This window comes from Somniosus microcephalus, chromosome 4 (assembly GCF_052327205.1).
Source record: "Somniosus microcephalus isolate GS21.2 chromosome 4, FLI_Smic_1.0, whole genome shotgun sequence".
Taxonomy (NCBI): Eukaryota; Metazoa; Chordata; class Chondrichthyes; order Squaliformes; family Somniosidae; genus Somniosus; species Somniosus microcephalus.
The window spans coordinates 203627903-203642019 of NC_140990.1; the positions used below are offsets into that span (position 1 = coordinate 203627903).

At 42.3% G+C, this 14117-nt stretch overlaps 1 protein-coding gene and 1 long non-coding RNA gene across 5 annotated transcripts in view; both read right to left on the reverse strand.

Moving 5' to 3' along the window:
- Positions 1-1278: 1278 nt before the first annotated feature.
- LOC147120140 (uncharacterized) lies at positions 1279-4421 on the reverse strand. The gene is made up of 3 exons (XR_015078129.1): positions 4269-4421; positions 3489-3511; positions 1279-1526 (listed from the first exon to the last, which is right to left on the reverse strand). It is a non-coding gene; the product is annotated as an uncharacterized LOC147120140 (long non-coding RNA).
- A 5108-nt stretch (positions 4422-9529) lies between these two features.
- pikfyve (phosphoinositide kinase, FYVE finger containing) overlaps positions 9530-14117 on the reverse strand; it is a 180198-nt gene continuing 175610 nt past the window's right edge. For all 4 annotated transcript variants that reach the window (XM_085985714.1, XM_085985715.1, XM_085985713.1 and 1 more), the window contains 4 exons: positions 13788-13916; positions 13063-13324; positions 12597-12671; positions 9530-10966 (listed from right to left, as the gene is read on the reverse strand). In XM_085985714.1, coding sequence (XP_085841840.1) covers positions 10851-10966; positions 12597-12671; positions 13063-13324; positions 13788-13916 — 582 coding nt within the window. In that variant the 3' untranslated portion in view covers positions 9530-10850. The remainder of the gene's footprint in view (positions 10967-12596; positions 12672-13062; positions 13325-13787; positions 13917-14117) is intronic.

Genomic DNA, 14117 nt, shown 5'->3' on the forward strand with positions numbered 1-14117 from the left:
ACATAATGGTTCAGTGAATGGGCTATAAAGTTACAATCAAGGCTACTGATTTACAGTAGTCACAGAAAAAGATGGAATTATGCAAATACCATCAGAAATAGAATCAAGTGCAATAAAAATGAAATAACAAAATGCTGGAAAAACTCAGGCCAGGCAACATCCGTGGAGAGAAGAGTCAACGTTTCAGGTGCACCCTTTGGCAATAAAAATGAAACTTGTAGTCACTGTAAATCAATGACCATTTCTATAACCTTAACCATACCAGTCTCCTTAGGCAGTCCTTCGGAACCGAAGATGACTTGCTTCCACATTAAAAATGAGTTCGCAGGTGACTGATGAGTCCAATGCGGGGCCTAGTCTGTCACAGGTGGAGCAGACAGTGGTTGAAGGGGTGGGTGCTTGAGTCGACGTGCGCTCCTTGTGCTTGGCCCGCCCCCATACCAGAGTACTGAAAAGACCATTATGGATCTTTTATGGATAGCAAAGACCTATGGATTGATAGTGATTCTGTAAACATGGATACCACTTCCATATGTATTGCTGCCAGCAGACCAATTTAATAAAGCACTTGAATATCATCCCTCACCCTCCTCAATAGAGACAACCAACACCAGCTCTGTTAATAATGCAGGTGAGTTAAAGCATATGCTAATTCCTATACACCTTTCCATACTAGATGTGAGCACCCGGGTCTTCAACAAGGCCTTGCAAATCACCCTCATTGAAGAGACAGAAATGGAAACCAAATTAGGAAAAAAGTGCAAATGGGCTGGTCCAAGAAATGCCTAATATCAGGAGTTGGCTGTTATTCAATTATGACTTTTATGCAACTCAAAATGCAATTGAATCACATGGCCCAGTTCCATCAAGGGTTAGTATATCAAAGACCACACAAAAGAACCCCGCTCCTTAGTAACTACTTATTCCAATTTAGGGCCAACCTATTGATTCTGGAGGTGAACCTGTTGTCCAACACACATTGCTAACTGGCCATAGGCACAAATGTTAGTATAAAGGACCTTGCATGCACTCACAATAAAGGCACTGTATATTAAACATCCAATATTCAATAACAAAGGAACTAAAGCACTCAAAAAAACAATCTTACTATTTTACCAAACTTACAAGATCAATGCACCATTGTAAATATGAGTATTGAGATCACATGACTAATGACAATGCAATTAGTCACATGCAACCAATTTATTGGACAACACTGGGATAAATTAAACACTCTCAATATGCACATGGGGGGGTCCAATAAAGCAAGATACAAAATGAGTTTTCACATTTTATTTTATAACTACTATACATCAAGGCACAGTACTACAACAGGCCAATGTTCCAAGATCTTCATGACCAGCATCTGAGGTGCCTCTAAATTGTTGGTCTTGGCAGAACATGTATAAACAGAGGTGTCCAGAGTCCATTTGCCATGCAAGATTCAACAAAGCCTGATCAGCACTGCATCTTCAGCAGTAGTTCACCTGGACCTCTGCCTCATCTTTCGTCTTTTACGCTTCAGCCTGCAAAAGGAGTAAGAACATTAGTTGGGGGGAGGACAGGTGGAAAATAGGCATTGAGAAGGGGCAGCAATAGAATACCTCACACAAAGGGAGCAATGCACTGAGTAAAAGCTAGTGGTCAGCACCTTCACATGGAGAGGAGTATGGAGAGATAGAGAAGTGCAGTACAGGGGAGGGGAACAATACAGGAGAAGACATTCAAACAGACCATCTCAACTCAAGGTCATGGTTTGGCCATATTCCATGCCAATATGATCCTTGCACAGCAAGCCAAATTAGCCAGGAGAGAGGATATTGCTGGAGATAGTATAACCAAGTCTTGTGCATACTTCAGCCTACTGTCTTCAGAATACGAGTGTGTGTGCACATATCGAATGTCAAAAATAAGAGATTTTGTCAAGACCACACCTAAAGCAGATGCCCAGAGTCAAATGTAGCAATGTCAGTATGTAGAGCACTAGAGGAAAAAGAATTGGTAAATCAAGGCAAATTGAGTGTCAACTCCAGGGACAGGCTTTGGACAACAAAACAAAATCAAAGATGACCTCAACTGCAATTGGTGGCCACAGGTGAATATTTCAATATAGCCTGTGCGTGATGCCAGAGGATTGCAAATGTTAAACCCCTGTTCAACAGGGTAGAGCTGGGTATCAAGAGGATTAGCATGTAGCTGAGAAATAAGAGGGGGCCATGGTTAAATGCTTTGGGAACTCGAGATTCAGTTCAACTTACTACTACATAGGAACAGGAGGCAGCCATTCAGCCCCTCGAGCCCGATCGTGGCTAATCTGCATCTGAACTCCATTGACCTGCACAGTGGCATAGTGGTTAGCACTGTTGCCTCACAGCGCCAGGGACCCGGGTTCAAATCCGGCCTCAGGCGACTGTCTGTGTGGAGTTTGCACATTCTCCCCGTGTTTACGTGGGTTTCCTCCGGGTGCTCCGGTTTCCTCCCACAGTCCAAAGATGTGCGAGTTAGGTTGATTGGCCATGATAAAAAAATTGACCCTTAGTGTTAGGGGGGGATTAAATACATGGTGTTACGGGGTTAGGGCTTGGGTGGGATGGCTGTCAGTGTAGGGACCGGGTGCTAGGGTTTGGATGATCAGCCATGATCTCATTGAATGGCGGAGCAGGCTCGAAGGGCCGAATGGCCTACTCCTGCTCCTATCTTATGTTTCTATGTTTATGTATGCCCTGACTCCATAATCTCTCAATACTCCTGCCTAACGAGAGTGCATCAATCTAAGTTTTGAAATGTTCAATTGACCCAGCCTCAACACTTGTGGGGGAAAGAGTACTAGATTACCACTACTTGTGTGACGAAATGCACCCTACCATCACCCCTGTACGGCCTAGCTCTAATTTTAAAGTTATGTCCCCTTGTGCTAGACTCCCCCCATCAGAGGAAATAGTTTATCTACACCAATTCCTTCAATACTGTAATTAATTTACCCTGTAATCTTCTATATTCAAAAAGGAATGCAGGCCTAGTCTATGCAACCTGTCCTCATAACCCTTTCTGCCCCAGCATCATTCTGGCAAATCTGCACTGCACTCCTTCCAATCTCACTGTCCATGAGACTTTGCTATGCACAAACTGGTTGCTATAATTCATTACATGCTGGTGAACACTTCCAAACTAATTCCTGAGTTGTGGATCACCGAGGTGACAGCGGTGCAATTTAAATAAATGTTCTTTGCCCTCTAATCCTTTATCTGTTGGGCCACAAATGCAAGTTCATGGCAACAGATCAAGAAATAAACAGAGGAACTTGGCTGGATCGAAAGTGGATTCAAACTGCAAAATTTTCACAATTACATATATTGGAAGGTGACTAGAAAACATTTAACAATTGTAACTATGAAAAATAAAAGCATAAACGTGTATACAAAATGAATTCCTTTATCTACACCATTCCATAGGAATTCCCATACTTTTAACCAATTTACAGTACATACCTGCGCATACGCTTCTTCCGCCACTGGAAAAAAAAGAAAATTGATTAAAATTGACACTAAATATTGAGATTCAAAAACACTTTTCCCAATGGGCTGATTGTACAACTGGAACTGGAAAGGGCTGATGCAAAATGAAGCAACACATTTCCTGCCAGTTTGACCTATTACAGCATATAATTGTAACGACAGATTGATTGGGAGAAGCAACGGTGTTTTATACTGCAAAAACATCCCACCCGCATATTATCCTTTTCTCGAAATACCAGTACAGTAGTTGCATCCCTTCACACCACATGGCCGCCAGAACCGGAGCGGCAGACAGCAACAAAACGCATTCAATATTTAAACAGCACGACGCCGAACGCCAGCACCGAATTTTAAGTCTTAATTCAGAAGCACCTGCAACCATCTTTGCTCTTACGGCGGTCACTAAACCTGCCGAATATTACGCAAAATTCATGGCGTTTACCCCGGCAGAATAAACGGAAACCCTTCAAAAAGAAAGGAATTGCCAAGTAACATCAGTGCCGGGTCTCCCAGAGCGCCCGCGCTCTCTGATAGAATCTGGTGCCGGCCCCGGGCCCGCCCGCGCACTCGGATGGAATCTGGTGCCGGCCCCGCGCTCTCTTGCCCAAGACGAGGCGTGCGCGCTAACTCGCCCCGCGTTCCACCCTCCGGCCCAGTCACCCCGCCCCCTATTAAAAGCCGTTCAACTAGGCCCCAAGCCACCGCTCTTACTATTAAAAAAGGGCTAAAATAAAACGCTTTAAAATCGCTTACCTTAGCTCTCATGTCGACAAGGATCTGTAAAAAAATTTACAACAGTTACTATGACCGGATTGGCTACTTTAAACTGCTGATACAAGCCGGATTGCAGCAGAGCACGAACACCGCCCAACCGCTCACCTCAGAATCCCAGGACCGAAAGAAAGAAGCGCGCGCCGCGCACCCGGATATACGCGCAGAACGCATGCGCACCGCCGGTCAGCAGAGCCCCGCCCCGCGGGAAGCGCGCGCAGCCAGTCTCTCCCCCCACCCCCCCCTTGGGCGGAGGGCTGCGATAGAGCGCGCACGCAAACACATCATCGCACGTACCCCCAGGGGGCGCAGCTCTTCTTGTCTTCACCAACAGCGCCTCGACTCTCTACCCAGATGTTGCTGGAGTGAGGCATCGCGTGATATGCCCCATTCGTCAGATAATTTTTTTTCCCCCTCACGCTTCAACTGGAAAAAGTTTTGCGCTGCAAATTGCTGGAAGTGAGAGCTGATAACGGCGTGGCGCGGGCAACGAGGCATCTGGGACCTTGACCAGGTATCTCCTTAACCAATGAGATTTAAGGACTGAGAAAGAAACAGAAGCAATTTAAGGAAATTGGGCTAATTAGAGTTCAAAATATGTCCAGAAAGGGAAATAAAGAGAGGGAAAGATTGGATTGAGAAAGAGAAAAGGGACAGGAAAAGAAAATTTAAATTTTAACAATCTCTTAAGGACTGTGGTACTCTACAGTTTCTGGGCTGCAGTGGCTGAGTGGCATTGCAGAAACATAAATCTTATTGTTAAAATGATACTTATGCTATTAAGCACCAGCCCCAACTTTCTGCGGCAGATTTAATTGTCAATTAATGCACAAATGCAGCAATGTTTTGAAACAGACGGGGAGGTTGATGGCAAGCTGCCGAGGCTAACAGCAGAGCGGCACAAGTCATCCAACAACTTGTGGAGATTCACAATTCACGGGGTATCTCTTCCTTGCCACAAGTGATTTTCCAATGCTGGACACAGACTCAAGAGGTTGCTCTTTCAAAACTGAGATGAGGAGAAACTTCTTCACTCAGAGGGTGGTAGGTCTGTGGAATTTGCTGCCCCAGAAAGCTGTGGAAGCTACATCATTAAATAAATTTAAAACAGAAATAGATAAGTTTCCTAGAAGTAAAGGGAATTAAGGGTTACGGGGAGCGGGCAGCAAATTGGACAGGAGTCTAGGTTCGGAATGGTCATGGCCCTGTGGGTAGTGGAGCGGGCCCAGGGGCCGTGTAGCCTGGTTCTGCTCCTACTTGTGTTCTAATTCGGTTAGATTTCAGGAGATGGTTTTATTCCTGTTCCTGGCTGGGGTGGAGATCGCCTTTACAGAAGGTAAGTACTGTAGAAAATATAGGGATAGTGATCGCCTGGACGAGTTTCGATCGCCTAGATGGGTCGAAGAGGAATTTCCCAGATTTTTTCTCCCAAATTAGCCATTGGGTTTTTTATCTGGTTTTTTGCCTCTCCTGGGAGATCACATGGGTCGGGTGGGATGGAGAGTGATAGAAGATTTGAGGTTAGGATTAGTTCAGCCATGATCTTATTGAATGGTGGAGTAGGCTCGAGGGGGCCGATTGGCCTACTCCTGCTCCTATTTCTTATGTTCTTATAGGTGCTAATGGCCAGTATGTTATCACAGATCAAATTGTCACAATGACCTGCGAAGCCCTGTGCAAGTGTTACATTCGGGCTGACCTTGGAAGCACATGGTGACGCACTGATAGTTACCACTCCTGAAGTGACTAATGTCTTTAGAAATTGTTCATGGCATCTTGACACTGCAGAAATCTGAACTGTCACTGCCTCCAGAGTGTGTGTCGATCCAGGTAGGTGATTACCACTTATCCATCATCTCACCCATATCTCTGAAGCCCATATCTGCTGCTATCACATTAGATTAATGCTCCTGCATCATTGGTCTTTTGAAGACTAGGCCGCTGAGCTTCTCAGCTGAGGACAGTTCACTGTGGAGATATAGGACTCCCGTTTTCAAGCACAGGTCCTCGTTCTCACTAGTGCTCAGTGACTCACCCAGTGACAACACTTCTAACTGCCAAATTCCTTGTGAGTGGATGCCTCTGCCAATAACAAAAACAACTTGCAGTTATATAGCATCTTTAATGTAGAAAAAGCACTCCATAGATGCATAAGCCAACGAAAGTGGATGCTGAGCCAAAGGAGGAGAGATAACCAAAAGCTCGGTCAGAGGTAAGTTTTACAGCTGGGTCTTAGAGGATAGGGAGGTAGAGAGGCGGATGGATCTAGGAAGTTCCAGAGTGGGGGGACTTAGGTGGGTGAAGCTAGACAACCTGTGCCAGGTTGTTGCATGGACAGCTCACTTGATTGTTGATGCCTGTATCCCACCATGCAGCACCGGCAACAATCATAGTCCCCAAGACCTCCTGTGGGTACGGTAGTGTAGTGGTTCAGTTACTAGTAATTCAGAGACCGAATTTTGATGACAACAGTATTAAAGGTAACAGAACCAAGGCAGGTAGATGGAGGTAAGATACAGATCAGCCATGATCTAATTGAACAGGCTCGAGGGGCTGAATGACCTACTGCTGTTCCTACGAGAGATATGCTGCTTTCCAGCAGGAAGCCATAAATTTCCAGGACCACACCCTTCAACCCCAAGGCTGTGTGCTGGACGCAATAGCCTCACAGGATCCAGATGCTGAGGATCACCCTCGAGTGATGCAGCCAGCAGCTGCCCCATCACAGAAGCCAACTGCCACTGGTCAGATCACATCTGTTCCTCATGTACCCTCAAAGCAGCATCAGGAACCACATACTTTCCAAATCCCTGATTCCGCTTGATATGTGGAGCTCAGAAGCCATTCACGTGGCACAAGGGCTCATGCATACCTGGAAGTGGCACAGGAGCCCGGAAGAGTAGGGTGCCCCCTTGCATGCAGAGCCCACCTCTTCTGGCTCATTCTAATGCTTAGCGGCCCCTCAGGCATGCTTTGGACTGCACAATCTGTTTCCAATAGTTGACATTTTAAATTGTTCTTTTGACACTTTTTGCTATTTCAAAATAGTTTAATACTGTTGGAACAAATTTACATTTAAATATTGTTAGAGGGATTTTTATTGTACTATTTATAAAACTACTATTTAACTGACCTGAATACAGTTACCGTCGCTGTCCTTTTACTCCTAGGCCACCTTCCTTGTTGCACCCGAGGGCTGCCGTCGCCTTCATGGTTACTGACAAGGTCACGCGGGGAGTAGACCTCGGCTTCAGGTCCTCGTGGAGCATCTCAGAAACGTGGTCAATTGTTTCCTTGGTGAAGCGCAGGCTGTGCATGTAAAGCTCCTCAGGCAATGCCTCAAATTACCTTCATTCCCTGTACACACTCGGGGGACAGGCGTAGATCGGCTCTGTCTCCAGCTGTGGTGCCTCGTTTGTCCGTGATAATCAAGAATCGGGGAATAATCAGTGGATACACCATTACAATGCTTTCACCTTCTTAACACGTAGAAAGAGGTGGGGTGGGGGTCCTGCAAGTACTGTAATTGCATTCAAACACTAACCAGACTCTGAATGGCAAAACTGGTAAGAAAAGACTGCCGAAACGGAGAGAATTAGAAAAACTCTTGAGCACAATTTTCAGACTGCTCTGGAGTGAGTCTCCACAACTTTAATGGTCCCTTTGTTGACCTCCCAGGCTGAGTCACGCGAGGGCCATAAATCACGTCAGTATCAGGTCACCCTCTATTTTTCACTCCAACTGGCTGCAGCACGCATAATGGCATAAATTCAGCAAATTGCTGATTAACTGAAATGGTGGGATGAGTGATGAGAACAAACTTTTACTGGCTTAGGCGAGGCCATCGGCAGAGCTATGCAAATGTCCCAGTAAACTTTGGCGCAATGCAACTAATGGCATAACTCACTCCATTATTTCCTGGAATGTTTACGTATTAATAATGTTGCATGCTGTTAATGCATCATCACGGCGCAAGATTCCAGCAAATTCAGGCCCAAGGTTTTGTAAACAGGAAGAACATGCCGAGGCAAATTTTTTTAATAAGACATAAATAATATCATTCAAAACCCTTTGAAAATATCTATATATGTCTTTATGGCAATCTAAAGTCAGCAACAAGTCAGGAGTGCGTTGAAATACTCTCCACTTGCCTGGATGAGTGCAGCTCCCAACAACATTCAAGAAGCTCGACTCCATCCAGGACATAGCAGCCCGCTTGATTGGCACCCCATCCACCACCATAAACATTCACTCCCTCCACCACCAGCGTACCGCGGCTGCAGTGTGTACCATCTACAAGATGCACTGCAGCAACTCGCCAAGGCTTCTTCGGCAGAACCTCCCAAACCCGCGACCTCTTCCACCTAGAAGGACAAGGGCAGCAGGCGCATGGGAACACCACCACATCCAAGTTTCCCTCCAAGTCATACACCATCCTGACCTGGAAGTATATTGCCAATCCTTCATCGTCGCTGGGTCAAAATCCTGGAACTCCCTCCCTAGCAGCACTGTGGGAGTACCTTCACCACACGGACTGCAGCAGTTCAAGCAGGTGACTCACCACCACCTTCTCAAGGGCAATTAGGGATGGGCAATAATGCTTGCCTTCCTAGCGATGCCCACATCCCATATACAAATTTTAAAAAAGATTGAGCTAGATTTGGCTCCATGGTAGTTTTCATTATGCAAGAAGGAAGTGACTGTCTCTCAAAGATCAATGTTATGTTGAGAATTATCGCAAGAAAAGCATATTAGTTGTTTGATATTTAGAGAATAAATGCTTTAACTACAGAAAATATAGTTTGTACTGAATACACTCGCCCATCTAATGTTAAATAAATGTGTTCTATTATAGCCTGAGCCCCAGTTTAATTGATATATATTCATTATGCCTGTGTTTATGCTCCACACAAGCCTCCTCCCACCTTACTTCGTCTCACCCTCATCAACTTACCAAACTGGAGGAGCTCACGCGTTAGCATGTGATATATTCCACTAAGGAAGGAAAGGTTCTCTGCTCAATCCCTGGGCTTTGCTATATTTCTCTTGACATTAGACAGGTAACGAGACACTCTGGCTTGTAGGGAACATGAGGTCCATTTACAGGAATGGTTATTGACACAGAACCCAAGTAACATATCTAGCATAAAAACCTACAAGTGTAATAGTGAGTTTGAAATGTTTATACTTTGAACGTTTGAAGAAAATCAGCCAAGTTCCAGTAATTCGAATGCTTCATCACCTCCATGAAATATGACAATTTAATAAAATGACACATGTGGCCTAAACAAAATAGCAACTAAAACTTAACAGTAAATGGTGCAGTGTGAAAAATGTTGAGTGCACTAACATACCATTGTTCTTAATATTTTATTGTAATTCCATTAATAGTTTTTTTTCCAAAAGTACCAATATGGTTTCAAACAACACCACACATTTTGAGCATTATAAAACACCTTATAGAATTTACTGAAGTTTTATTATACATTAGTGCTCCAGATTTCTGGCAATAGTTATGGTGTTATTTATTTTCTCTTAAACAACCCTCTAAAATGAACTTTGCCCCGTAGTGAATTCAAATCCCAGATGCAGATGTGTTCAACACTGTATCTGTTTCTAAGCATGATGAAAAACATCTTTTCAAAGTGTATCACTGAGTTGTCAAATTAGCCTGAATTATAATTCTTTCAAGATATCAGTTATATAAAGACACTTGCATGAATTTGGAATGCAAAAAACCCACATAATTTGCCATTTTTAACATTTTCTATTTACAAATCTATTTCTGTACCCGTGTTAGGAAAAAAGATTTTCAAAGTGCATAAATGGGGAAAATACTGCCGTTTGAAGTATTCTTTAAAATTCATGGCAACAGTTCTGAAATTTGAAAACTTGTTTCTGCCTGTCAGCCCTGCAGCTGTATATTGCAATGGGAGTGTTACATCAACACTGAAATTTATCCAACTTTCTACTTACGAGCAGTATACCCTTAATACAAACACTGAAATAGCAAGTATTATTATAGCTCCCTCACTCAGAGAAACTATGTATAAATACCCCATTTCTAACATGCTTTTTCTACAGATCACAAAGGCATTATAAAGAGCACCTACTGTGCATGTGTGCATATAGTGAACTAATGATTTGAGAGCCGCACTTTGTGCTTTTGCAAGATAAGCCCTCAATGAGTTGCGCTATTATCTAATGCTGCTTTATTTTAAGCACGTCAAAGTGGAAATAAAGTTCAAGTTTTGCAGGTCATTCATATCCCTCAAATAGGACCATTTGAAATGCTAAATGCATTTTTTTTTGTAAAACTGTTTTTCATCTACCCAAAATAAACTTCAAAATTAAGGAAAAAAAATTCCCCACTGGAACTGGCAAATTATTTTTTTCTGCTCTGATGCAATACTGTAATAAATCATATATGTACAGTGTTTTCTGACTCAGTGCTGTCCATGGAATCAGTTTCCTTTCAAATGGACAATTCACGGATTCGCCCCTTCCATAACATATATCTCGTAAATGCTGTTGAGTGGTTTAATCCAACATTATCTTGTCTTTTCAGCAGCTCACACCCAGGCCTGTCCAGTGTTCTGGCACCTTCAGGAAGTACTTGTCCATCGCTTCACAGAACCTTGTTCTATAAAGTTCTGGGGAAACCACAGTTGGCATTTTCCCTGTGCAAAAAAGTAGCAATATTGTAGTGCTTTAAAAACAGATGTGGTACAAGATTTTCATTCCATAAGAAAACCAGTGGTTGAAGCAAGGCACTTAAACTGGCTTTAAATCTATAGATCTGAAATTATTAAGAGTACAAGAGAAAAGTTTCGCTGCCTAATCAATTTTAAACTGGTCTGCACCATACATTGGTTAAGTACAGGAAAAAGTTATCACTTTATTAGATGTAGGTGTTTACTATTCATCACGGTTGTACATTATTATACAAATGTGGAAAGGCCCTCTACACTTTCTACAAGCATCATGTAATACTTTGTATTCTCCTAACTGGAAAAATCATTAAACAGAATAAGGATATTGCCAAAGAAATGAACTGCATGGTAATAATAAACAGAACTACAGTACCACATAAATATGTAATGAGAAATTGTCTTTTCAAACCCATTCAGTCCAGTGAACCAGGTACAAGCTGGATCATCAGGGACTCCTTAATTTCTGGTTGTAGGGAACAATTATAATTAACACTTTCAAGTGAAAGATCTGCAAAATGAATCTGTGCGAGAAGGCAATCGAGCAAAAGGCAATGCCAACACTATGACAAAAATTGAAGCATGTCTAAGTTTTGGCATGGTACTAACTTCTTTAATTCTGTCACAGTATAGAAGGGCCAGCACATCAATAGGGCATTATTTAACCTGATCTGTTGCATTCCTCACATAAGGTAGACCAGAAGGAAAAAAGAGATCTTGTGGAGGCATGGCATGAATTCCAGTTGCTTAAATAAACAAGGTTTTCTATTTAAAAAGACTTGCATTTATATAGCCCCTTTCATGACCACCGGACGTCCCAAGTGCTTTACAGACAATTAAGTACTTTTTTTTTTTTTTTGAAGTGTATCACTGTTGCAATGTAGGAAAGGTGGCAGCCAATTTGCACACATCAAGCTCCCACAAATAGCAATGTGATAATGACCAGACAATATGCTTTTAGTGATGCTGATTGAGGGATACATTTTGTCCAGGACACTGGGGATATCGCCCCTGTTCTTTGAAATAGTGCCAACACAGATTATGCTTCAAAAACAGATGTGGTACAAGATTTTCATTCCATAAGAAAACCAATGGCTGAAGCAAGGCACTTAACTGGCTTTAAATCTATAGATCTGAAATTATTATGCTAAGTTACAGTTAAATGCAACGCAAGTATAATACAGTAACATGAACTGAACTAAACTCAGGTTTCACAGCAGTGAGGATGTTGCTCTTGTATTTACAACAGTGACATACGGCTGCAGAAGAGTTTTTTTTTTAAAGACAGCAAGGACAGACGGTAGCTTGTTCCAAGTGAGCTGTGAAAGCCAAGGCTAAAGGTTAGTACATGCTACTCTGTTGAAAGGTGGGAAGATATATAGAAAATTTTATGAATTCTGCACATAAAGTTTTGTTCTTGTAAAAATAAGACATAAATATGAAAACAGAACAAGGGCAAAACCACTAATTCCCTGTTCTGCCTCTTATCTACATCTTTATTCAAGGCCTGTAATCCTGCAGGGTATTTTATCATTCATTTCTTCAATAGCAGTTCTGCTATTTGTACAAGGTGCCTATAAACAACTACTTATAGACTTACCTTGTCCACCTAAGATTCCTGTAGACTTTACAACCATTTCAAGTTTTTTATCCCAAGTAAATGTCCTGATATAATCTAAATCAAAAGAAATGAGTCAGGAAGATAATTTGAGGGAAACCACATAATACATTTTTCTTTGCACTTTTATTGTTACTGCAACAAGGATAAAAAATTACAAGCGCAAACTAGCCACATTTGCAGTACAGCAAGTTGGTGTACCAATGTACTCCATTATGGGTTCCCATCTATTCTCGTGTTGAATTCCTGGTATCAGCTAGTTATAAAAGAGTTGCCGAGAAAGCATAAGGCATTTCCCGAATGGTGGGTGAAGGGCTGTCATCCTGCACCACTCATTTTCCAACCCCCCCCCCCACCCCCAGTAGTGGTAACAATGTCCGCATTGTGTTGAAGTTTGTGGTTAATGCAACAGGTTAAATGACCGTAAACCACTTTCCATCCCACTTACCAATAATTCCAACAACCAATTCATTTGTAGTATCATCTCGGCCTACAAGTAGGGAATAGTCAATGATGAGGTGGCTTGACAGAAAGTATGCATCACTATGAATGGATGCCCGTAGCACAGCCTTGCAGTGTGATCGAATATAAAGAGGGTTATCACGAATCATTTTTAATAGGTTTTCATCCAGTAACACCACATCACATGTCTCCTTTCCAGTTTCCGTTTTAACATTTCGATTCCTTAAAGAACCTTTTAAATCGAAAACCTGTTAAGAAAAATTATAATTAGATAAGGACAATCAACAATACAAAGGCTTGCGTTCAGGAAGATTAATAACCCAAAGTCCTGTGCTTGAACTGCAACATTTAAAATGCTACCTGGATTGTCATCAGCTTGTAGCACAAGGCTTGACAAAAGAGTCCAAAGGAAAGTTCAACTTTTCTGTGATATCGATACTGCTGTCCCAGTTTTAACTTGGTGATGATTAGGAAAATCCTGCTAATCCTATTTATTGAATGACTCAGAATCAAGTAGAAACTGATGCATCTTTAATTGTAAACCAATATACTGAAGTTCTAAAGGAACCATGTACTGCTGTGCATTGGTAGCACATATAATCAGGTCAGAGTAATTGTCTTCAGTTCCCAATTCTTTACCATCATCCAAATTACAATGTTTGATGAAACAATTTTAAATTAGAAACCAGATGTGAACTATTTGCCACGTACCTGAGCCATTTTTCTCCCATAGAAGAGATTCTCCATAACCAAAAGATCCAGTTTCTTCTCTGTATTGTTCTGAGAGTTTTTGTAGCCTATTCGATATACCCCCAGAATTTTGGCCAATGCTGTAGGTCTCTATGATATTTTAGGGGGTGAAAAAAAGTTAATTATTATGCAATTTTAATGCCCAATTCAAAATAAGTGATTTGTTACATTAACACAAGGTCATAAGAAATAGGAGTAGGCCATACAGCCCCTCCAGCCTGCTCTGCCATTCAAAAAGATCATGGCTGATCTTCTACCTCAACTCCACGTTCCCACCCTATCTCCATTTCC